This window comes from Thermothelomyces heterothallicus (genome assembly GCF_042370625.1).
Source record: "Thermothelomyces heterothallicus CBS 202.75 unplaced genomic scaffold P884_scaffold_5, whole genome shotgun sequence".
NCBI classification, from domain to species: domain Eukaryota; kingdom Fungi; phylum Ascomycota; class Sordariomycetes; order Sordariales; family Chaetomiaceae; genus Thermothelomyces; species Thermothelomyces heterothallicus.
In genome coordinates this window covers 1,286,410-1,308,962 of record NW_027192566.1, presented here as the reverse complement: position 1 = coordinate 1,308,962, position 22,553 = coordinate 1,286,410, and the positions used below count along the sequence as shown (strand labels likewise).

The following is a 22,553-nucleotide window of genomic DNA, read 5'->3' as shown; positions in this document are numbered from 1 at the left end:
ACCCCTTTGACGTTAGGGCTTCAACCCTGCTAAGAGCAAATTGGGAATAAGTCCTGGATTAACCGGCGATCAAGATCTAGAAGTAGGACCACGATCGAGGAACCCGACTTACCAGCACAGTCCTATCTCTCGGTATTACTTGCGTCGTCGTTAGCCTACTCGAACGAATGAATATGCAACCAGATGCTATTTCCTCCAACGGCCTCTTACCATGAATTATTTGCCCGATTCGTGTTCCTATGGGGCATCAACTGTTCCCGTAAACAATAGCAACAGCAAATGGTCCGAAGATAGCCTTGCGGGCCTCAATGTGAAGGGCGCCAGGGTTGTAAATTTGCATTGGTGTATTGACTGCACCTGAGCAAGGAGGCGAACCAAGTCCTAATTATCAGTTAATTGCGCCAATTTCCCTAAATTGCAGCTATATAACCTATTACAAACTGTTTAAGGCTAGGAAATATAAAATTATTACTAACTCGGCTCGCCTTATCACTAAAGAATTTCAAGATTTAGGATTTAGTAATTGGTTAGTGAATATGATGCTTAAGAATTATGGAAGTTGTATCTTGCGTAGTTCTTTCTTAATTAATAGTCCTTCTGCTTTTTCTTATTTTTTCTCCTTCTTAATATTAGTACGAAATCATAAAGGACTTTATCTTAGACTAGTCATAAACCCATTCCAAATCACGAAAACTATATAAATATAAGAGACACTGTTATATACCTCTTTTAGTAGTTATACCTCATTATTCCAGGAGCGCTGCCCTCGATCGGCTGTACCGTTCGGTCGCTCCTGAGTGCCACAATTTTCCATTTACCGAGTTCTTGTATAACCCTATAGGTCACTTTGAATTACCCCTCTTTTTTCAAGCAGCCACGAGTTCCTCAGTTTCCTGGTTTAGCAATAATCATATGGCAGGTAGCTTGGGTTCTGTAAGTACTAGGTCGAAGAATGTTTAGGATTTCAGGCAAACATGAGTTGGTTCGCAGAGTTATGGGACATTCTTTAATTACCTTCTGTCAACCCCCAATTCTCTGAACATTTTCTATCTTGTTCGCCGGCAATCAATAATGAAAAAAAGTTTCTGAGAAGAGCAGGACGAGGCGAAGAGAAGGCTACGGGTGGTTCGTCCTGAACCTCCCGGAAATCGATCGGCACTTGCCGTTCCTGGCGACAGTCTAGTAAGTAGGTGGAACCTTGCTCGGTGGTGACTGCAGCGAGCCGCAGGTTTCGGGCTCAATATACCGAAGGTGCACCCCGCAATGCCCGCACTGAGTGGGCTCCGATCGGATTGCCTCCCAACGTTCAAGTGCAGTGTGACATAAACCAACTTCTTACCCCCCTTCTGCCTGGACCCGTAGCTCAGCTCTCAGCAATCTCACCTTCAGATTCCCTGTGCTTCCCGCGAACCTCGAGCTGCCAACCAACGGGACGGCTCCCACCTATCCGACACCAATCCCCCAACCGGGCCACAATAACACACGCATAACCCTAATAAGCATCAAACGCCAATCAATTAATTACCTTCTTCGCCATGTCGGAAAAGGCGCCACGCGTCCCGCCCAAGGGCGTCTTCGTGCCATCGCCTACCTTCTTCAAGCCGATTTCCGAAGGGCAAAACTCGGTTCAACCCCCCGTCGACACCGAGACACAAGTGAAGCACAGCATCTTCCTGGCGCGGTCGGGCGTCACGGGCATCGCCATCCTGGGGAGCACGGGCGAGGCCATGCACCTGACGCGGGAGGAGCGCCGCGACCTGGTGTCGGCGGTGCGCAAGGGGCTGGACGAGGCCGGCTTCCCGGACTACCCGCTCATGGCGGGCGTGCTGACCAGCGGCGGGCTGGACGAGACTGTGGACTGGCTGTCCGACTACGCCGAGGCGGGAGCCCAGTGGGGGCTGGTGCTGTGCCCGGGCTACTTTGGCGCCGCCGTGTCGCAACAGAACATCGTCGACTGGTACACGGCCGTCGCTGGCTACAGCCCCATCCCCATCCTCATCTACAACTACCCGGGCGTCACCAACAACGTCCAGGTGCTGCCCGAGACGTACCGCACGTTGGCCAAGCACCCCAAGATTGTCGGCTGCAAAATGTGAGTTTCCTTGTCTCGCATGTATATCATGTGGAAGGAGGGGGTGTTGGGGGCCGGGGGGGGGGGGGGGGGTTGAAAGGGGGGAGGGGGGGGGGGGGGGGGGACAGAAGTGGCTAGCATGTTTGTTTGAATTTCGCTGACCGTTTTGGGGGGTCGGTGAAAAAAAAACAGGTCCCACGGCAATGTCTCGCACCACGTCCAGGTGTCGCTCGACCCGCAAATTGACCACGACAAGTTCCGCGTGTACAGTGGGTTCGGGAACCTGCTTGGGCCCATCGTGGCGTTTGGCGCCGCCGGCGTCATCGATGGCATGGCGGCATATTACCCCAAGACCGTGGTTCGGCTGATGCAGCTGATGCTGCAGGCGGAGCCGAACCCGGAGACCCGGGCCGAGATCCGCAGGTTGCAGTTTGCTGTTAGCCGGGCCGAAGAGTTCGTCATGAGGTATGGCATCATGGGTATCAGGGAAGCCACCTCCCGGGTCGCTGGGTTTGGCAACCTGGAGGGCGGCCGGCTGCCGCTGCGCGGGAGCCTGCCCGAAGGGGTGTGGGAGCAGGCGAAGGGACAGTTCCTGCAGGAGATAGAGGCGTTCGAGTCGTCCCTATAGACCGGCTCCAGGCAGGTCGCGTTAACCCAGTCTATGAATATTTCTTATTGATAGTATATATTAGACAATACCTCTACACCCACGTTGCAAAGCTCGTTTCTAGATGTTCCCGTGGGGCACAGCATTATGGAGAGTGTCGACCTCTTCTTTGCAAGTCAGATCGTTATTTGTTTGGGTTGGGCCACTTCCATAGGTCGCTTTCGCGATCGTGATACTGGGTTGGCAGATCATCCATCAGAAATTCACACACAGGACCTCGATGGTTTTACTCCATACGTTTGGACCTTCAACTACCTAATTATCATAAGCCTAGGTCACGGAGATCCCGTAAGCCACATCACATCTCTAAAACACGAAGACGTTGTCGTCCATGGTGGATGCCGCCCCCGGCACTTTATACCCCATGTCGGCCAACATCTTCTTGGCAGCCGTCACCATTCCCGGCGGGCCAGACCATGACCTTGCTCCCCTCCCCCGGCTCCGGCATCCTCTCGCGCAGGATCTCGCCCGCCGGGTCGCCGCAGACGGCGCGGTCGACCTGGCACATGGCCGTGATTCCCGTGCCCCGGCGGGACCACCCGCGCCGGTACCGCATCTCCCCCGTGCCAGCCCCGCACCTCGACCTGGTCCACCCCGGCCCGTAGCTGCGCCAGTTATCCGGCCGTCAGCCGCCCCGTGCGGCCGGTAGCAGCGCACCAACAGCTCCGTTAGCGATAGCCCATTTGCCACCTAATCTGAGTATCGTGAAATTGAGGGTTCATTTTTTGGCAGACCTTCCCCGTGGATAATTAAGTAATGATCCAGTTGTCCGACTTGTCCGTGTGTGTTGGCCACATCCTCGGCCGTCAACTCGAGAGGTGGAGTTTTTGTTGTTTCTGAGGGGTCCATTGCAAATCACAGAGGGCTCGCCTGTTGTAATCTAATTACTTCCTCTTCCTCTTTACCAGAAGGTGACTGGCGGACGGGACTTGGAGACCATCACGGTGAGTGACACGAGTCTCAACCCCTGGGCTATGACGGCCATAGCCGTACGGAGTACCCCGAAATTCTCATCGTGTGCCGTGAGAGGCCCTCTCAAATCAAATCTCAGCGTGTCAGGGCATGCAGTAAATGTGGCGGTACTGTAGTTCAGAACCCAAATCACGGAGACCCCCCCTCCCTCCTCTCCGAGTGGGATGGGAGCTTCATTCTCTGCATACTTGCTCTACAGTTTACGTTTCGTAATTGATTATGAAACTTCCTGGAGACCTGCATGGGACCCTCATGGAGCGTATATTATACAGAATTACAGCCAGTAAGGGCACCCTAACCACTATTCACAAATTATAAGTTCAATCTGTGGTACTGACACTCCATGGTGCCCTCCATTTGACTCGGAACTGAATACTTGGGTGTGATGGCGTGACCGCGATGACAGATCAGCACGCTTCTGAACACCAATCCAATTGCAACGGAGTTCCAGTGAGAATGCGTGTATACATACCTTATGTAGGCCAGGGAGGTAATTATGGAACAGGGCTTGCCATAATCAATCCTTGTATCACCTGGCATGTCTAACAAGTTCGAGCCATCCCCCGGCCACCTGATTACACAATCATGCTGCTAGCAGCATCAGTAACAGATAAGCCTCGGTGGCCCACTGTGTCTCTCTACGTGAAACCTCCTTTATCCTGCTGTTTCCGCCCACTACTATTTTCGTTCTGCGCTCCCCTTTTGTAACCGCAGATACCCGAGTCCCCTGCCGATCTAATACGGATTAGTTCCCCCCAGTACCGTGATTCCAAGAGCACAGAGATGACGTGAGCATTGTAGAAAGAAAAGAAACAGAAAAGAAAAAAAGCAAACAGGATGAAAATGAGCACAGAATCGAGAAAGAAACGAGTCTCACGCGAACCCTCCGTGATACCGCCCGAGGAGATATTTAATGTGGCGGAGAAATGTGAATCTACCGCTGGCTCCACTGTCACTCGTTGATTAATATAGCTTCCTTTTTTTGTCAAGCCGACCCAGTGTTCTAGAACGATTGATCCTCGGGTCTTTCAACATTGCGAAACGGGTATTTCGTCAATGTAGTGTAATATGGACTTGATCTTGATTTGTATAAGGTATTTACATACCTGATTTACTGTGTAATTAATTACCCCTTTCCAGAGCAGTAATAAAACCACCTTTCCACCCTGGCCGTCCGATGATGATCTAATTAATTAATTGGTTAGGTTTGTTGGTCTTGCAAGACTGACTGACTGCCCAATTAGTTACCCTCCGCGCCGCGTCCGCATCTCCCTGAGCGGCCACTCGATCCAGGCGCGGTGGTCGTCGTCGAGGATCTCGGCGGCGCGCGCGATGACGTGGTCCCCCCACCCCCGCAGCCACCAGTGGCTCTCGTGGTGGCGGAGGAGGAGGAGGCCGAAGTGGGCAAAGATGGCGACGGCCTCCTGCGTCCGCGTCGGCGCCCGCAGCAGCGGCACGAACTCGTCCGACACCACCCACAGCCACACCATCGCGTCCAGCACGTCCCGCGGCGCCCCCGGGTCCGCCCGCGCCCCGACCAGCGCCAGCTCCAGCTCGTCCAGCGCGTGCGCGTACGTCCGCCGCAGCGCCGGGTCCGCGGACGCGGCCGCCTCGATGCGCGCGCGCAGCGGCGCCAGGAGCGGCTGTGGAGGGGGAGGGGGTGCGGATGCGGTGGGCGGTTCCTGCTGGTTGTGGAATGCTTGATCCTCGTGCTTGTTGCTGCTGTCGTCGTCGTCATCGTCCTGGCTTTTGCTACTGCTGCTGCTACTTCTGCTGCTGCTGCTGCTGCTGCTGCTGTAGTTGTTGTTACTGCTGTGGCTGTTGGCACTGATCCTGGCTAGCAGTGCCCGCTGGGCGTGCCATCGTCGTTGACCGTACTTTAGAAAGGGCCCGGCCACCGTGTCCAGGCCGGCTTGTTGTCCCAAGACCTCCATGATGGACTTGCTGCCCGACAGGAGGAAAGGCCAGTCGGGGAAGCCGGACTCGCCGATGAAAAAAGTCCCGTCGGGATTGGACCGGCGGGGCGAGGCAAGAGCTGGTACCTGTTTAGTCCTTGTCTTGGATAATTACGGCACGAACTGAGAGTCGCGGGCTTGAAGAGAAACAGAGACTCACCGAAAAACATGGTAAGCATGCTAAATACGAACAGGGTGGCCGCCTGGTCCTTGTCAATCTTGTCGCCGGCCGCCATGACGCGCATGGCCGACCGGGACGCTTTTTGATGAAGGAGGATTCCCTCCTCGACGTAAAAGTCACGGCGGTCCGGCCGGTGGTAGGCCAGGTGCAGGGCGCTGACGGCCAGCACGGCACGCATGATATAGTCTTGTCGCAGGCCCAGCTGGACGACGTCATCGCGCCAAAACTCCCACAAGCAAGAGTCCGCTGTGAGCGTGGCGTAAGTCTTGGTGGTGAAGTTGTGCAGCAGTTCCAGCTCAAGGAGCGGCAGCGGGCCGCCCTCGGGGAGGGTCATGGCTCGGCTGAGATTCTGCGATGGGGTGCCCGCCGGCCGGACAGGCGACCGTGGATTGGCTTCGAAGGGTCGGGTTGAGGAGCTCCCGTCATCGCCGGCCTTGAGAAAGGGGCACCGTACGCCGTGGGATATGCAGTTGATGCATGCTGGGTGTCTCTCGTCGCACTGACCTATGTTAATGGGTGATGATAAGGTTGGGGGCGAGCGGCATGTTTGGGGACGAGACAACCTTGATCTTCCTGGATTTACACGTCGAACATCCGGTGCGGCTCTTCTTGTGCGTCCGTCGGCCAAGAGTGGTGTACCTCAGGGGTCGGTGTATGGAGAGGGGCTCCGGGAAGCTGTTTTCCAGAGAGGCGTGGACTATGGGTGTCGAGGCGTCCTGTTGGCCGGGAGGAGCCGAGAACGGTAAGTCGGACGGCGGCACAACGCCCGACATGATGCCGATCGACTCCCGCTTCAATATCAGGGTCCAAATGATTGGCCAGTTGTCACCCCGAGCACCAAACGAGCGCGATGCAGTGTAAGTGTGCTCCCGCCTGCACTCCACCACACAAATGTTGTTCCAAGTACAAGGAGAACTACTCCCTGCCGGGATAATTACCAGACTAGTGTAGCGTTGAACGATTACCGGCGGGCCGGGCCGTGGCGGAATGGGGGGTGGAGATCACACTGCTACCCAAGTTAGCGTAGTGGTCGAGGACAGAGCGCCGACAACAAGCACAGAAGTGTAGTTGACCACTCCATTCCAACATAACACTAGGCAGTATTTGCGACAAAAAGTAAGGTAGTGTATAGCATTGAGTGGTGTAGCGAAGAGGACACAGGTGCTGGTCGCCTCTGGTGTTTTCGAGAACAATACGAACAAGTTACTGGCAAGTTACATACCTCCACAACTATCCCTGCAAACAAGGTGCGGATACAACCGAGGGGGCAACACTTGGTATGCGGCAGTTGCGTGGTACACCACACGGCAGGTTTGCTTGCAGTTAACTCTCGGTGATCGGCCGATCGACCGGGAAGCGCGCCGTCCAGTCGGCCCCTCCCGTGTTGGGTTCAACGCCACGTTAAGCGCACGCGACAACGTGTGGCTCGATTTCCAGAAAATTTCGGAACTCCAGCTCGGGGAGTGGGGGGAGCGGTTCGATAACGTTACTGGGAAGACCCTGCGTGTTACAAGTTGTTACACGACCTCCGGCACGACCCAATGCGCGGCGCGATCCGTCCCTGCGTGCTCCGTATTCTCGTGTCACAGCGGTTCGGGTACCCTATTCATCGTGTGATGAGCTTCGTTGTGCCGAGGACAAAATGGCTACGTAGATACGTTTGCTGCCTGGAGGAATGGTAGGCGCTGCCTCTTTACCGTCGGGGTCCTGGTGGAGGAGGATGCGGGTTAGTGGGGCACAACAGCAAACTCACACCGGTGTTAATCTAATCGTATTCGGGTCAAGCTTGTGGTTTTAGCAAATCATATCCCGTCGCGGCAGCTCAGCTAGGGCTGTTAATTATCACCCTACCGTGACTGCACTCGCGTTCGAACAAATCCGCCCACATGGATCTCGGAAATAGCCCAGTACGCCCCCTTCCCGGCTCGCTTTCGGTTCAAAAAGTTCCCAGATATCCACAGGTTCGAATAACGGACTGCGACGCTGAATAATAATTAATGGATCCTTTCGCACAGCCCGGATAGGGTTAAGCCGGCCTTGCTTACGCCCAAGGCCGCACCAGTCTAATGCGATTTCCTTTCTCCTGTCGAAACCATCACACTCTTTTCTGCTTGTTCGTCTTGGGGGTTTCATCCAAATCGCCCCGTCTCTCATTTTTCCAGTAGATATTTTCTTTTCCGCTCGAAGGCGAGTTTGGCCCGGAGAATCGGCGGCTCTCTCCCTCCCCCCTCCCTCTCAAACTCCATCCGTTATTTGGGGTCTCCATTGGCCGGGCCAGATTGCGACGGCCGTCTCGTCTGATCCCGACCCTCCGATTCTCTCGCCGTCTGGTCTGACATCACCGGGGCTATGTCGACACAAACGCCTCCGCCTGGATGGCGCCCTACCTACGATACCTGCCATGAGGTGTCACAACTCTGCCCCGTTCAAGCCACGACACTCGGTTACTATCCCAACGAGGGCGTCAACATCTTTCTCGCCATCGCATACGGTTTGGCCGCATTGGTCACCATTGTCATTGGCATCTGGAAGAGGACCTGGGGTTACTCTCTCGCCGTCGGGGCGGGATGCATTCTAGAGTTCGCCGGTAAGGTTTCCCTTCCTCCTTCACACCGGCACCCCCGCCAGAAAAACACGTGTAGCTTTGCGTATTATCTAACCTCCGCAGGCTACATTGGCCGTATCCTTTTGTCCAAGAACCCCTGGAATGACGGGGCGTTCAAGCTGCAAATTGTCGCCATCATCCTCGGGCCCACCCTCATCTGCGTCGGCCTATACCTTACTCTGAAGCACGCCGTGCTCGCTCTCAACCGCTCCCTCAGCCGCTTCAAGCCACGCCTGTACCCCTTGTTCTTCGTACCCGCCGATGTCTCCTGCCTTGTCATCCAGGCCATCGGCGGCGGCATTGCTGCGTCTGCCGGGCGAGACAAGTACGATCTTCTCCAGCACGGCAACAGAACCATCATGGCCGGCATCGTGCTCCAGGTAGTCGTCCTGGCTGCTTTCGGCGCCCTCGGGGCCGACTACCTGTTCCGGACCGGCCGGTCCTTCAAGAGCGGCGCTGTGGCGCCCGAGCACCGCGCCGGCGCAGCCCTCTGGGCAACCAGGAAGTTCCGCATATTCTTGTGGGCCATCGGGATCGCTTACACCACCCTGCTGATCCGATGTATCTACCGTATCGCCGAGATGGCCGGTGGCTGGGGCAACCACATCATGCAGGACGAGCCCTCGTTCATCGTGCTCGAGTCCTTCATGGTCCTGATCGCGAGCGTCTTGCTGGCCGTGTTTGCCCCGGGCATCTTCTTCCCGCAAATGTCGCACAGTTATGTGGCCCCCGAGGACGAGAAACGGCCGCAGACCGAGAGCGACTCGGCCGGGACCGAGATGGAACACGTCTAGCCTCGCTGCGATAGCAGAGCATTGAAGATAGAGCAGGGTAGCATGGCATTGGATGTTACAGCATAGACACCCTCTCTTCCTTTATTGTAGATCATAGATTGAGCATGATGCGGTACATAAGTACCTAGGCAATCGCATTAATCCAGTGCTCTTAACAACACAAACAATGCAAATTTGAAGCGATATTTGCTTTGCTTTGGCTACGCGTGACCGATATGTACATTAACTTAAACTTATTCAAATCTACTCAAGTGCCTATACATAATTAACCCTAACCTAGTATAGAGCCCCTTACTTTCTGAGCCTAGCGCCCCTGAGCTATCTATTAAATCTTACAACCAGCTGCCAAAACGTCTAAAGATATAATAAAATACAGTCTTCGAATTACACTTTTCTGAGTCTGTGACGGCCCCGGCTGGGAATGATCCGGCTCTGAGCGGTTACACTTCTGACGGTTTCTGCACGGTCGACAAGGGCCCTCAACCCACCGGGTCCGTGTCGCGTGATGAACCTGTTGATGCCATTGACAGAAGGGCAGAAGGTGAGGAGGACAGTAGTTTGACCTAGTCCTATCTACCTCCGTTCTTTGGTGGCCGCACTCCTTGTAAACAATCGATTTATATATGATGTAGCACATACTTCCCAGCTCTAAAGCCGCTTGCTCAGTCAGATATGTGCCAGTGTTGCTCCTGTCAATTGTTTGAAAATCATTGTCATTATATGAATCTAACATCCAGACTTACACGGTGTCTAACTGCAAAGAAAACGGTCCCGAAGTCTAGCAAGTCGGCGTGTTCGAGCACTGGTTGTCTTACTTGGGCAGCGACGGGGGTTAAACGACACTGAAACCAGCCAGCTGGTAGAGATCGAATTCGGGAGTTAGGGAGAGTCGAAAAGAGAGACTAGAGGCAGGTGACGCGCTCGTGTCCAGGAATGATCTATCTAAGATCAGAGTGATGACGGAGTTGTGCCTCCTTTTATATTAATTTCATTCCTCTTCCATGAGAGCCTGCAAGCTGGCTCGTCGACAATGGTTCGGAAGCCCACCAAGCTAGGTCATGGTCACTTGCCCAGGACAACCCTCACTTGAAGCCGCCCTTGGATGAACTGAAGATAGTAGTACACGCCGTGGACTGGCCTGCATCAAGGCGTAGAAAATCTAACTCCCAAGTCTAACCTCAAGCATCATGAAACGGCTTGCTGGGCACCTTGCACAAAGCACTGAAATGGCAGCCAAGCCAGGACAATGGCTTTTCGGGTGGCACACGAATGACATTTTCTTTTCAGATGGGAGCATTAGACGGTGTGGCAGACCAGGAAATGACCTCTGAGGTGGCACACAGACGAGGTCTTAACATCCGTACCGCAGTACGGATCCGTACAGAGTGGGCCGACCCGGAGCTTACCTGCAATTTGGGACGGCGCACAGTGTCCGGTGTGGCCGACTTCAGGGTTCATGTGCCCGCGCCGGCCTGCATCGAGCCGCCTCCTGCGCCATGCATAATTTTTTTTTTTTTTTTTTTTTTTTTTTTTTTTTTTTTTTCACTTCTCGATTGCAGCTGGACCCCACCCGGCTCGACCGCTACATCCAACCTCATTCCGTTGGTTCAGCGCCGTCACGCAATTGGACATTCTCCCGTATCGAGTACGGATGTGTGCATCTTGGAGTGCAGTCATGCTCAGACAAGCCGAGCTCCCTCTCTGCGGCCCGCAGCAATGACAGACGTGTCCTGCCATGCATCGCTGCTGCTTTCTCTCCCTCCCGTCCCCCGCACCCCTTTTTTATACATAATTACCTCCAGCCTCAGCTAATTAATTACTCATCAACTTCTTCACCGGTACTCTCGCTCAACTTTCTCATAATATCCTCCCATTGACCGCAGGATTTGTCTCACTTATCTCAGCTCCCAGTTCATAGCACCATGGTCTATTCATTCGACGACGGGGTTGACTTTCTCGGTTTTTATGATTTAACGGATGAGGAAACCGAGGCATTTACCGCACACTACCGCTTCAACGGTCGCCTATTTTCCGTCCTCATGAGGTACAAGCAAGCAGGGGGATTGAGCATTTGTGGATGGACCGCCTGTTGGATCTATCATCCCACCACGGAGACGTCCTGACGCTGCTCCGGAGACAGGTGGAGGGCGAGCTGGAGGTCGCTAGAGAGTTAAAAGATGTCGTCTTTTCAGCATTCGAACGTCTAGCTCTACCTCCGGCACCCGCGGTTCCAGAGTCAAGCCAGGCCCGAACTACCATCGCGCAATATCTCTTTCCTCATCGCATCTATCTCGAGGTTGCTACAAAGAACGAACAGCTGGAGGTTCTTCCTAGCCGTGGCGAGGACCTGGATCAGTCCCGCATACTTTTCCCTCGGAGCGCAATCAGCGAGATCGGCTTCGAGCTGGGGTCTCTTCCGTCCTTTGCTGCACATCATGCGTCGATTGGTAGCAGACTCGTGGTGCATCCTACACCAATGGAGATCTTCAACGTGTCAGTTCCCGGAATGAATAAGGAGCTAGTTGCCAAAGTTGCGCCGCGGGTAGGCGATTCTTGGCACGGTATCAAAAGGGAGATAGAGATATATGCAAGACTTCGAGGATCACAGTTGGATCCTGAAGTCAGAGTGCCCGAGTTTAAAGGTGACCAGCTATTACCGTTATCTTTGCACCATTCCTCGCCTCGTGTCCGGTCTCCCGTTTGACTAACGCATATCGTGTTAGGCTTGATCACGCATGGCGATAGCATTGCCGGCTTCATTCTTGCCAAGATACCTACCAAGTACCCGAGCTTGCATCCTATTCTCACTGGCAAGCTTGAAGGTGCAATACCTTCTCTGTCGTTAAGGAAAAAGTGGGCGACACAAATCGAGCATACCGTCAAGGAACTCCATTGCCACGGTGTGGTCTGGGGAGATGCAAAGCCCGACAATGTTGCTATCGACGTTGACGACAATGCTTGGGTCCTCGATTTCGGGGGCGGCGGCACACCGGGCTGGATGGACCCATCGACGTACGAGACAGAAGAGGGCGACTTAAACGTTGTCGCGAGGATAGAGACAGAGCTGTTGTGCATTGAGAATGATAAATGAAGAAGGCTGCAAGATAGAACCCAGAGACCAAGTGGTTGTGAATGAGGATCCGCACTCTAAGCCTAGGCAGGGAACTGTGTTATGTGTTGCTGGGAAGATGAGCAGGGAGGGTCGTCAGGAACCTCCTTTTTCCTCTGTGTCCTCTTCTGTCTGGTTCCAAGGCTCCGCATCTCTTCATCCCAATACTTTTCGATTAGAACCCCCGTCTCTCGACCTGCGCCTTTGCCACGGAAATGGTCACCTCGGCATCGGGGTCGACAAAGCCACAGCCGTTCTTGCTGTTCTGGAACTGAGCAGCCTCGGCCGAGCAGACGCCCACGCCGTTCGCATCGGCGCAGCACTGCGAGCTGCAGTCGGCGTCGTTTACGCACCCGCCCGTGATAAACTGTTGGCCGCAAACCGCACCGACGTTCCTGGTGCCCGCGTTGTTTGGAGTGATGGACATGGAGGAGAGGGTGACTGTGAGGTTGACGGCATCCAGAGTCAGTGCCTGTTCGAGACGAGCAGGAAGAAGACGCCCTACAAGTCAGGAATGCGGCGGCGGTAAGGCGGACCATTTTCTTTGATCCTTGAGTGGGACTTGTTCTGGGTTAATTAAGGTACGCAGACCTTTTGTACACTATTTGTTTCAAAGAAGGAATGTCAGCTTAAATAAAGACAGAAGGATAATGAGCTGGTCAATAGCGACAACTCCAGGCCTTGAGAGAATTGAACGGGGGCAACGAGGCAGTTGGAAACCGAAGCAATCCGAGGAATGTGAGATGACAGCCAACATCATCACAGATGAATTGAATAATTACTCCATTTTATGGCCCATTTTCGAAGGGATACAAAATGGCCATTTTTGGTTCTCCAGTCTTGTCTGTTGCCGATCGCTCCGTCAGAAAGCGCATCTTGGTGTAATAATAGGTCGCCGTGACCGATATCGTCTCGGATCTTGCCTGCCAGATTCGCATCGAACAAATAAGGGGTCAACTTCCGCTGCCAAGTCTATCGGCGGATAGCGAGGAACGTTATCGTTCGTTTCACTTTCGTGGCTGGTTTCTGGAAAATATTTATGCTTAGGCAGCGTGGTCGTAAAACGTTCATGTTTCTCGGGATATAAGGGCTTGCATTAACCGGGGAAAGTTAAACCGACTTGATGTGAGCTGGAGCACAACTATAACTTGTAGAATGACAAATCGACAAGGCCGAGTTAGAGAGTGAGATGGTCGCCTCCACGGTGCATGGCAGCGATAGAAGGCGCGTTGGTTTTCAAGTTGAGTTTTGCGAACGATGTGAGGATTCATTTCAATCGCTAATTCTCGTTTCAGGCAATTATCCAATATCTGTACGGAAATGGTAGGTGCCTACTTGAATCTTAGCAGTGTCGAGAACTAGCTCTATCCCAATCGTGTGGGCAGTTTAGGGGTAAGAGCGACCTTAGCTCTGCTTCTTTCGCAGTGAGCGTTTTGACACTGGCAGTATCCTTTCCTCCACTTTTCAATTAACTTTCCTGAGGGCAATGCCAAAACATTTAGCAACCACAGTGTTGAAGTCCTTTGTCCTCAATCCTCCACGACCGAGAATAATGAAAGTTCAGCCTACCCTATTATGAGTTTTGTACCATACCAGAAAATCACTTTTTTGAATGCCAGCGCCACGAACCTGATTCTCCTCCCATCATGCCGCTCAGGATCGACATTTCCGACGCCGCCATTGAGAAGACCGAAGCAATTCACCAACTCCACGTTTGGGGCGTCAAGACCTCGCGTTGGAAGAACAACTGTATCGTGTGCGGGAAGGATACAGACGAGTCCAAGATCCGTTGTAACTGTGGAGAAGGTTTCTTTTGCAGTGAAAAGTGCCAGAAGTACCCTTTCCTTGCGCCTAAAACACAGTGCTCCATCTTTCAGAAAACTCCGCTCAACTCTCGCCCCAGTCCCAACCATCGACGCGCGGCCGTGATGCACTCGGAAGCACCCAGCCTCGATCTCGTCTGGGCAGAGATCAGGGATGACCACATTGTTATCGACCATCCTTCGTTCAAAGATTGTTTTGGCTATCCCGGCATCGGCTGCTCTTAGCTCGAGCTCGCCGTTATAAATCCCGCCATGGAGGACAATGACCTTCTAAACAAGCTCGGGCATGGCATCGCTATTGGTAAGTTGCTCTTCGTGTCAACTGAACATTTTCTCGGAGCGCGTAATGACTCAGACGCTTTCTCGATGCGGCAGGCTTCTCTCCTACGATGATGGACCCGGATTCGGTCGTCGACACCAAATGGCGCAACCAAGCGCTGACAGACATATTAGGGCCGGGCCATAAAGTACTGTGGCCAGGACCTGTCATCTTCTTCTCGTACGGATATGATGTGAGCGACTATGTTAAAGTCGGTCCGAACCAGCCAGACGTCGCAGTGAGCGGGGCCGAGGCGAGCATGACCCAACACGAGATCTGGAGAGAGCTGGACATGGTGCGCTAGAAGCACAACCGTTTCAGATCATTGTGGAAGACCGATCATGGAAAGGGAAATGACATGCCAAATGAAGGCAACGACTCGTGCGCGGTAGGCGAGATGGTATGGAAGTGGAAAGTCAAGGAACGCGGCACATCCATGAGGGTCCTCGACCTGAGCCGCCGCGACCTCAGCGCAATTCTTGACTACACCGCCTACTCGCAGCTGAACCCCATTCCCTCCAGTTCCATGTTTGCCGGAAGCAATGCCTTTCATTGCGTTCACGTCCTGGACCTCAACAACCCAGGCTACAGCCTTGAAAATCTCTGGACGGAGATTGACCCAGCCGCCCCCCTGATTGCGAGCAAGTTACCAAGAGGGGTACTCACTTTTCAGAACCCCCGAGGTGATAATCTCAGTTTCTACTTTGTGGGCCTCCCCAACTGGCCAAATCCGCTCCAAGCCATGCTGGGAGCTTGTGCCGTTGGCCTTCCATGGCTGATCCACTACTCGATGGACATAAACCCACCCTTTCGCGGCAACATGCCTCGCGCCACCCGCTGGCCTCTGGCGGACCTCCTCTGGTCGATAGACTTCCCCAGCCACGACTCCGCAAACAGGGCAATGTTAGAAGCAGCAACGAAAGCCGACGCCGACCCCTCCACGGGCGAAGACAGAGACGTCCAACAGGCATCAGCGCTCTCACTACGGCCACCAGGAGGGAGGGGAAGTGATTCCACCGACGCCGCACCGCTCCTCCGCATCTATCGCCCTACGCACGCCTGCGACTCGGTCACTGTGGTGCACGCGCTTGGTGCCGAGCTGCCGCCCGACCACGTGCGCGCCCTATACAAGTACCTGCGGCACACGAGGCCGACTCTCTGGTCGCGGCACGGCGCTGACGGCTTCGAAAACTATTGGAATGTGTACGCGCGTGTCCACCTCCGCGGGCAGGCGGCGCCGACGGCAGCTGCCGAATCCCCGTACGCTATCATGCGGCGGGCAGAGGAGAAGGAGCAACAAAAACAGGAGCGGAAGGGGAAGGGAAAACAAGAGGTTGGTGATGAAAGGAACGGCGGGGGACGGTGGAACGATCCCATGCTCTCCCGCATCATGTCGCATATGACGCTGGAGCGGTTCACTGGCGAGGACGCGGTGAAGTCCGGGGAGCGCCGAGCGAAGATCGAGAGAAGAAGGCGCGCTCTTCTGAAGGTCATTGAATGGTGGCGGACCAAGGGACCAGGGAGGGAAGGGCCACCGGCTGAGGGTGGTCACTGACCTCGCCTACTTACAGTGCCTAAAACCTAAGCGAGGTACCTAGCTTGACATGTAGCGGACAGAGCCACCTCTCTATGCCAGCGACTCAAACTGAAGCTCGAAGCCTGAAGTTAGGAATAATTAGGGCTGGGAAGGTGGTGAGACGCTGACTCGCAGGTGCCTGACACCACCTGCGTTAATAAACGTACCTAGCCTCCGTAGCGCCTTGGAAACCACCTCACCTTATTCGTCGGCTTTGGAGTGGATGCTGAAATGTGATGGGCGAGAACTGGAAGGTGATGAAGCTCCCTTGCAACCATCAAGGCATCATTAATCTGGCCATGCGGAACATGCTCACTAATACCAGTCTAAGCAGGGTCTGAAGTATGACAGCACTACGTAGCGCTAGCTCTGCTTAGTAATAGGCGGCTGCACTGGCTTCGCTACATCCCGAGAAGGCACGTGCCATCGAGATCCAACCCCACACCACCTGCTACACAGAATTGTGCCTGCGCCTTGCAGGAATAGAGCAAAGTTCAAGTCCTGTCAAATGCCTAGCAAGGCGACTCAAGACATTAGTAGGGACAAAGGATGGGGTGGTAAAATAGGGATCGTAAACGTGTGTGTATGACTATCATGACAATAATACCAAGGACTTGCCTGATTAGGAAGCACAGGAAGATGCAGGAAGGTCCGTTTGAAGATTAGAGGCAAAGGGGATTTGGTTGTTAATGATGATAATATATAGCGCCGCCGGTGCTTCGGTGCTGGTTTTTTATCGGACGTGACGCACAGCCTTGTTCTGTTTGACGACTGGCGGTTGTCCGGGAAGGTGAAACCCGGGCATTTCCTGGGCCTAAGGGCACGCCCTGTGTTCTTGCTTGCTAAGTAATACACCGGTAGCCACGGCGGTCGCGTTCAAAGAACCAAAACTGGTTCGTAGATATCGGAGCGGTCAACCCTGAATCAACTACCACGGTGGAGGCCCTGACAGATGTTCGTGTGCAAATCTAGGTAAGACGTGAAGCTGTCGGGCCCACAAGGTACTGGCCCCCTACAGACCGCCTTGTAGTGCATCCGGCCACGTCGTGGTTTTATATTCGATCTTGGTCTTGGTCTTGCCTGCAACACTACACAACACCGTGATCTGACAGGTCCGTGTGCCCTCGTCACCTGGCCGCGACACTGCCCCCTCGGCCATGCATGTCGCAGAATCCAGGCCCACCGCACATTTGGGCAGCTCTCTGCCTTCATCTTACCCAAGTATATACATAAACCCATTCCATTTCCTCGTCGACCGTACACCGTAGTCCGTTGTGTAGCAGTAACATCGGCTTCAAACCTCACAGATGCCCGACACTTCTGGTATGTGCAAAGCATCTGGGGGGTATGCTTTCGTGCCGGCTTGTACCGACGCAATCTGCTAACTCAAAGTACCTGGGCTTGTCTGTGTGTAATCAGTATGCTTCTCATGGGTAAGGTCAGCGCCCCAGGTGCGCCTGTGGGTCTCCATCATCCATGATGACGCAATGCGCTGGCTGTTGGTCGCTCAAAAGACCTGGCCAGTACACCCAACCTCGCCGACACCGCCGCTGATCAGTTCGATCCGATATTTGGATGTCCTTCTCACTGAGCACCTGGCGTCTCATTGGTAGACAGGCGCGTTCCAGGGTCAAGAGAAAGCAAACGGTATTTAGCCCCAACGCCTTACCCGCACACCGCACCGCGATGCAAGACAGTACCGTTGATTGTCTCTTTTTTTTTTTTGTAGACGTGCATGCGCCTGTCTTGCGACGAAGCAGCATTTTGTCGCACTCGACCCCGCAGTCTCGTTGTTAAGAGTTGAGTGAGTCGATCCGCTACCCAACGGCACAGCCGGATCGACTTGCCCTTTGAGTACTCGGTTGTGGTCCCCACTAAAAGGGGCGACTTTCAGGTACCTGGCAGGTGCAGCTTGCATTCAGAAGCAAGTACGCCAGGTACCCGGCAGCTTGCGCCGAGAAACCGGTGGGACTGGGAGCGCAGGGGGAGCAGAGGAGAGATGGAGAAGCATCTAGGCCCACACAAACCGGGCCGCACTACGCCGCTACGTAGTTCGAATTGGCGCGGTTTTCGGGACACCCAACACACCGTGACCCTGTCTCGTCTGACTCAGACGACTCTTGGATTGTGCAACTATTACCGCACTCGGCGTAACAAAACGCATCACACCCCCGTTGGAGCTGCTCTTGCTTTCAGCCTCCCCTTCAAAGCCCCTGCATCCGATCTTGGAGTGGTATCATGGGCGCGATTCTGTTTGAATATACCAAAGCCGTCAAGCCACTGAACCCCAGCCGAGCTGGCTTACACTTGGCTGCTGTTTGAAGTGGGTAAACCTGGAAACAAGGACCTACGCAGGAGTGTATTTTGTGGCGGGGAAAGCCCAACCTCCAGGGCCGCTAAACCCACTTTGGAGCTCTTTCTGCCCCTCTTTCCTCCACCATTACTCCACGAATTTACCGAGTATTCTTTCCTCGCCGGAGGCTTGGGTCATTCAAAAGGATGTTTGACAGCAGGAGCTATTCCACGAGTTTCTCCTTGCCAAGATTCCATACTTGTACCTCCCTCTGGCCGGAATCGTGGGTCTGACTCGAATTCATTCACACACACAGTCGGGTCTAGGAACCCGCGCAGTGCTGCGAAGTTACGTTAATCTGTAGTTAACTACTCGAACCCACGCCCAAAAGCTCCCGCACAGACCGTCACACCCTCGCCTCGGCCAAGCCCTTTCCCTTTCCCAGACTTGGAAGGGTTGTACCTCACACTGACGGCTGAGATATTGCTTCCTCCGCCGCCTCGAGCTTTTGTTTCGCCGAACCCGGAGTCCGTTCCTGGAAGGCATCGTACAGGGCCCAGTATTCCAAAGTTCACGTCCAGCGAAGGTGGCTGGTCCTGCGGGCCAGCAACTCCGCCCGCAAGGGCGACCCAAAAGCAAGCTCACAGCCAACGAGAACGCTCTGATGGCAAGCGAGATCTAAGCCAGGACGCACACAATCTGCAAACGGAAAAGCTGCCCTGAGATCGCGGGCCCGAGAGCGCCCTGGTTGGCCGTTAACGTCGTGTGCCAGTGAGTACATAGGAAGGTAGCTCGGCCGCTGCGGCTCCCGGCTGACGGGATCAGACGCTGTCCACACCCATATCTCGGGCAATCGCATAGCATCCCCTGCGTCTCGCTGCACACCTTGCCACAGCGCACGCTCCCTTACTGCCTGCCAAACCCGAAGAGGGGACCCCGACACCTTCGGCCCAGACTTTTGTTACATCCTCTCTTCGCGTGACCATTTTTTCTTCTTACTTGGCGCATCATCTTTCGACGGCAACCCGCGTGGAATGCGTTTGTTGCTGGCGATCGGCTTCCCTCACAGTACGGCCTGTTCCTGTCCGCCCGCCCCAGTAATCCCCACCAGGAACCGGAAGACCTGGAACCTTTGGCTCCATCCGGCCTCGCCATCTTTTTTCTTTTTCACAGCAGCCCAACCTGCGACAAACATTTTGCCAGCCCGCTCCTGCAATCATCACGCGCCTTGCCGTCGCGGCTAGGACACGGCGAATGAGTTGCTCTCGGCGCCCAGATTCCGTTTTGCATCCTCGGACTTGATCCCTCCTCTGCGCCCGACCTTCCATCATCTGCCCCCTCTACCGTCGTCGCAATCATTCCCAAACCCCCCCCCCCCCCCCCGCATTTACCCCTGCAGCGGGTTTTGTCGTCTCAGCCTCGCTAGGCGCCCACCCATATCTAGTCGCCTCTCGACCCGGTTACAGCAACCCCACGGATCTTTCAAACATCGCGCGCGCATAGGCTCTCGACGATGGCTGCAGCATTTCGCCCAGTTAACAGTCCGCTGGCAACGGGAGAAGCCGCTAGGGACACTCTATCGACGTCATCAATGACGCCACGACCAACCACCGCGCCGACCCAAACGACGAAACGCTTAGATGAGTCCACAACGCCCACTCGCACGAGCTTTGGCACTGGTGCCTTGGCATCTCAGAAGCCCCTTCCGACGTCGCCCTTTCCAGAGTCGGTGCAAGTGCCCGAGCCCGCGACAACCGCCTCCAAGAAGGAACAGACACAGCCCCCGAAGGCGTCCAAAGATCCTGATAATGTGGACATGGAGGAATCTGACGGGGATGCGCATGCCGCCGATGACGCTCCTGCCTCGGAAGACGAGAGTGTGAACGGAGATGGCACAAAATCCAAGAAGAAGAAGTCACAGCGGTTCTACTGCACTGACTATCCGCCTTGTAATCTAAGCTTCACCAGGAGTGAGCATTTAGCGCGGCATATCAGGTAACGCCCAGCTCCCGCGGGAGACAATGCTGGACTGATGCTGACGGCGATGCTTGTTTCTTTAGAAAACACACCGGGGAACGCCCTTTCCAATGTCACTGCTCCCGACGCTTCTCCCGACTTGACAACCTGCGACAGCATGCCCAAACCGTGCACGTAAACGAAGATATCCCGATCGACTCGCTCGCGGCTACCGGAACACGGTTCCAGAGACAGATCAGGACTGACAGGGTGCGCCAACCGGGTAGGACCAGGGCCTCAACAGCGGGCAGTGTCGGACCCGGCGGGCGAGCTCATTCAAAGTCACTATCGACTTCCAGCATCACCAGTGTCAGCTCAGTCGCTTCGGGCTACAGCGTGAGCGATGCTCGGCGGAGGCCGCCACCTCTTGTCATGGCAGATCCCCGGTCTCGAATGTCGCTTGAATCGTATCGTGGCCCCGACGGCCAATACTACAGAGCACCTTCACCGGGAGACTTCAGCACTCCCACTTCAGCTACTTTCTCTACGGGCCAAAACAGTCCCCGGTGGGGACCAGTCATGTTACCCGGGTCATCTCACTCACGAGCCCACAGCATGTACACCCCCGGCTCTAGAACGCCCGGCCGCCGCCTGAGCGTCCCCTCCGGTGGCAATCCTTTCCAGTCGCCTCACGGTGCCGGTGTGAGGGCTCCGATCCTTGGCCCCTCGATGTTAAACTCGTCCAACTCGGGCGCATTCTCGCCATCGCAGAGCAGTCTTCTGGCTTCACCCACAACATCGACAGCGACTTGGTCCCGCCGAGACTCCACGTCATCGGCGGCGGACGAGGCATGGCGCAGACGAACATGGCACCCCGACACACGCGATTACAATGGGGCAAGCAGGTTGAGTCAGGTCATCACTCCGTCACAGTTCCCTCCAGACACCGTCACTCTCCCCCCTCCCAACTCTGGGGGCCAACAACAAGCACAGCCATTGCGCCTTCCCGGCATCGAATCTTTTGACGAGATCACACGACTTGCACCACCCCCACGAAACCCCTCCCCGATGATGATTGATTCGGGGATCCCCAGGCCGCCCGCGGGATTCCAAGCCGGCGGGACCGGCGCAGAAGACCAGCGGAGTCGCGCTTCCCAGTGGGATTCGAGCTTAGATCGTGGGTTGAACAGATTAGATATCAATACGCCGCCAAGAGATGGCGCAGGTGCTTGGGCTAGCGAGGCGAACCAGGCGCTCCATGCCCGGGCCGAACAGACCCGGGTGAGGTTCGAACCCGAGGTCAAGCCTTCACCGGCGTTGCACCCTCCGATGCCACCGACGACACCTCCAAACATTTTCGGACCTCGGCACCAACACACCGTGTCGGCGCCTTCCTTTAACACACAGCGCGAGTCTAGGCGGCACGGATGGTATAACGGTCCAGTTTCCAGCTATCCCACGGGCGAAACGATACATGAAGGCCGTTCCCACGTCGACCGTATCGTTCACCCTAACGTCAGCTCCTTCCAGGGCTTCCCAGTTCGCGATCAACAGCCTGTCATCCATCAGCATCAACCGGGCTCCCCGATGGAGCGAACTGAGCGGGTAGAGCGGGTCGAACGAATGGAACAGATTCCTGAGCGATCTCAGAATCAAGGAGGTGAACCAGAATCTATGAGGCGCCTGGAGGCACTTGTCGCCGTTGCCACCGGCCAGAACAACGCAGCAACCGCTTATTGAATTGCTTGTGGTTTGCGCCGTTGCTGCATCACGATTATGATCAAACATACCAGTACCTCCCATGGGTTCAGTGGCGCCCGAGATGCTCCACACTCTACGCCCGGTTGATTTCCTCCCAGGATATGCGATCATTCGCTTGCATATGATATCACCACGAGCCTCGACGCTCGTTGCATTTTCTCTCCCTTTTCGAAACGTGCAGGTTGGGACGGGCTACTTTTGGTCGGAGTTGATTTAGATCGGTTTTGTTTTTCCTTGTTAATTTTCCTTTGTCGCAATTTCTTGTCTTGTGTTTCTGAGTTTATCTTGAACCTGTGATGCAACGACGTTTATTATCTAGTTGTTTTTCTACCTCCTCGCTTATCTCATATTTTATGACGACGAAACGACAGAATGGAACCAGGCCATAGGGATACCCAACTCTCAACTCGGCGGGGCGGCTCGATATGGTTTTTTCAGACGGTTGGTTAGCGGGGGGTTATGGGATCTTGC

General features: G+C 54.8%; 8 protein-coding genes across 8 annotated transcripts; 5 read left to right on the top strand and 3 right to left on the bottom strand.

Moving 5' to 3' along the window:
• Positions 1 to 1,535: 1,535 nt before the first annotated feature.
• P884DRAFT_275956 (Dihydrodipicolinate synthetase-like protein) lies at positions 1,536 to 2,699 on the top strand (the record flags this gene model as incomplete). Its single annotated transcript, XM_069442899.1, has 2 exons — positions 1,536 to 2,092; positions 2,264 to 2,699. The coding sequence occupies 2 exons, from the start codon at positions 1,536 to 1,538 to the stop codon at positions 2,697 to 2,699; spliced, it is 993 nt and encodes a 330-aa protein (XP_069299827.1).
• Positions 2,700 to 3,044: 345 nt separating this feature from the next.
• Positions 3,045 to 3,294, bottom strand: P884DRAFT_275955 (uncharacterized protein; the record flags this gene model as incomplete). The annotated part of the gene is made up of 2 exons (XM_069442898.1): positions 3,045 to 3,091; positions 3,135 to 3,294. 2 exons carry the CDS (start codon positions 3,292 to 3,294, stop codon positions 3,045 to 3,047), a joined length of 207 nt encoding a protein of 68 aa, XP_069299826.1.
• A 1,660-nt stretch (positions 3,295 to 4,954) lies between these two features.
• On the bottom strand, positions 4,955 to 6,619 carry P884DRAFT_275954 (uncharacterized protein; the record flags this gene model as incomplete). Its single annotated transcript, XM_069442897.1, has 4 exons — positions 4,955 to 5,353; positions 5,521 to 5,522; positions 5,826 to 6,111; positions 6,410 to 6,619. 4 exons carry the CDS (start codon positions 6,617 to 6,619, stop codon positions 4,955 to 4,957), a joined length of 897 nt encoding a protein of 298 aa, XP_069299825.1.
• Positions 6,620 to 8,005: 1,386 nt separating this feature from the next.
• P884DRAFT_328140 (RTA1 like protein) lies at positions 8,006 to 9,621 on the top strand. The gene is made up of 2 exons (XM_069445579.1): positions 8,006 to 8,433; positions 8,515 to 9,621. The coding sequence occupies exons 1-2, from the start codon at positions 8,196 to 8,198 to the stop codon at positions 9,243 to 9,245; spliced, it is 969 nt and encodes a 322-aa protein (XP_069299824.1). The 5' UTR covers positions 8,006 to 8,195; the 3' UTR covers positions 9,246 to 9,621.
• Positions 9,622 to 11,298: 1,677 nt separating this feature from the next.
• Positions 11,299 to 12,336, top strand: P884DRAFT_195199 (uncharacterized protein; the record flags this gene model as incomplete). The annotated part of the gene is made up of 3 exons (XM_069437890.1): positions 11,299 to 11,692; positions 11,792 to 11,929; positions 11,969 to 12,336. Coding segments are annotated over 3 exons (900 nt in total), but the record flags the coding sequence as incomplete, so codon positions are not given.
• A 193-nt stretch (positions 12,337 to 12,529) lies between these two features.
• Positions 12,530 to 12,893, bottom strand: P884DRAFT_297995 (uncharacterized protein; the record flags this gene model as incomplete). The annotated part of the gene is made up of 2 exons (XM_069444565.1): positions 12,530 to 12,795; positions 12,860 to 12,893. The coding sequence occupies 2 exons, from the start codon at positions 12,891 to 12,893 to the stop codon at positions 12,530 to 12,532; spliced, it is 300 nt and encodes a 99-aa protein (XP_069299822.1).
• Positions 12,894 to 13,927: 1,034 nt separating this feature from the next.
• On the top strand, positions 13,928 to 16,523 carry P884DRAFT_320825 (uncharacterized protein). The gene is made up of 5 exons (XM_069445388.1): positions 13,928 to 14,108; positions 14,232 to 14,342; positions 14,403 to 14,478; positions 14,553 to 14,734; positions 14,801 to 16,523. Exons 1-5 carry the CDS (start codon positions 14,001 to 14,003, stop codon positions 16,049 to 16,051), a joined length of 1,728 nt encoding a protein of 575 aa, XP_069299821.1. The 5' UTR covers positions 13,928 to 14,000; the 3' UTR covers positions 16,052 to 16,523.
• Positions 16,524 to 19,956: 3,433 nt separating this feature from the next.
• Positions 19,957 to 22,061, top strand: P884DRAFT_194809 (uncharacterized protein; the record flags this gene model as incomplete). Its single annotated transcript, XM_069437858.1, has 2 exons — positions 19,957 to 20,360; positions 20,426 to 22,061. 2 exons carry the CDS (start codon positions 19,957 to 19,959, stop codon positions 22,059 to 22,061), a joined length of 2,040 nt encoding a protein of 679 aa, XP_069299820.1.
• Between the last annotated feature and the right edge of the window lie 492 nt (positions 22,062 to 22,553).

Coding starts and splice junctions, on each gene's coding strand:
- P884DRAFT_328140 (XM_069445579.1), top strand. CDS start 8,196: ATGTCGACACAAACGCCTCCGCCTGGATGGCGCCCTACCTACGATACC. Junction 8,434..8,514: donor ATGCATTCTAGAGTTCGCCG/GTAAGGTTTCCC, acceptor TAACCTCCGCAG/GCTACATTGGCCGTATCCTT.
- P884DRAFT_320825 (XM_069445388.1), top strand. CDS start 14,001: ATGCCGCTCAGGATCGACATTTCCGACGCCGCCATTGAGAAGACCGAA. Junction 14,109..14,231: donor GTTGGAAGAACAACTGTATC/GTGTGCGGGAAG, acceptor TCCATCTTTCAG/AAAACTCCGCTCAACTCTCG. Junction 14,479..14,552: donor CGGGCATGGCATCGCTATTG/GTAAGTTGCTCT, acceptor TCGATGCGGCAG/GCTTCTCTCCTACGATGATG.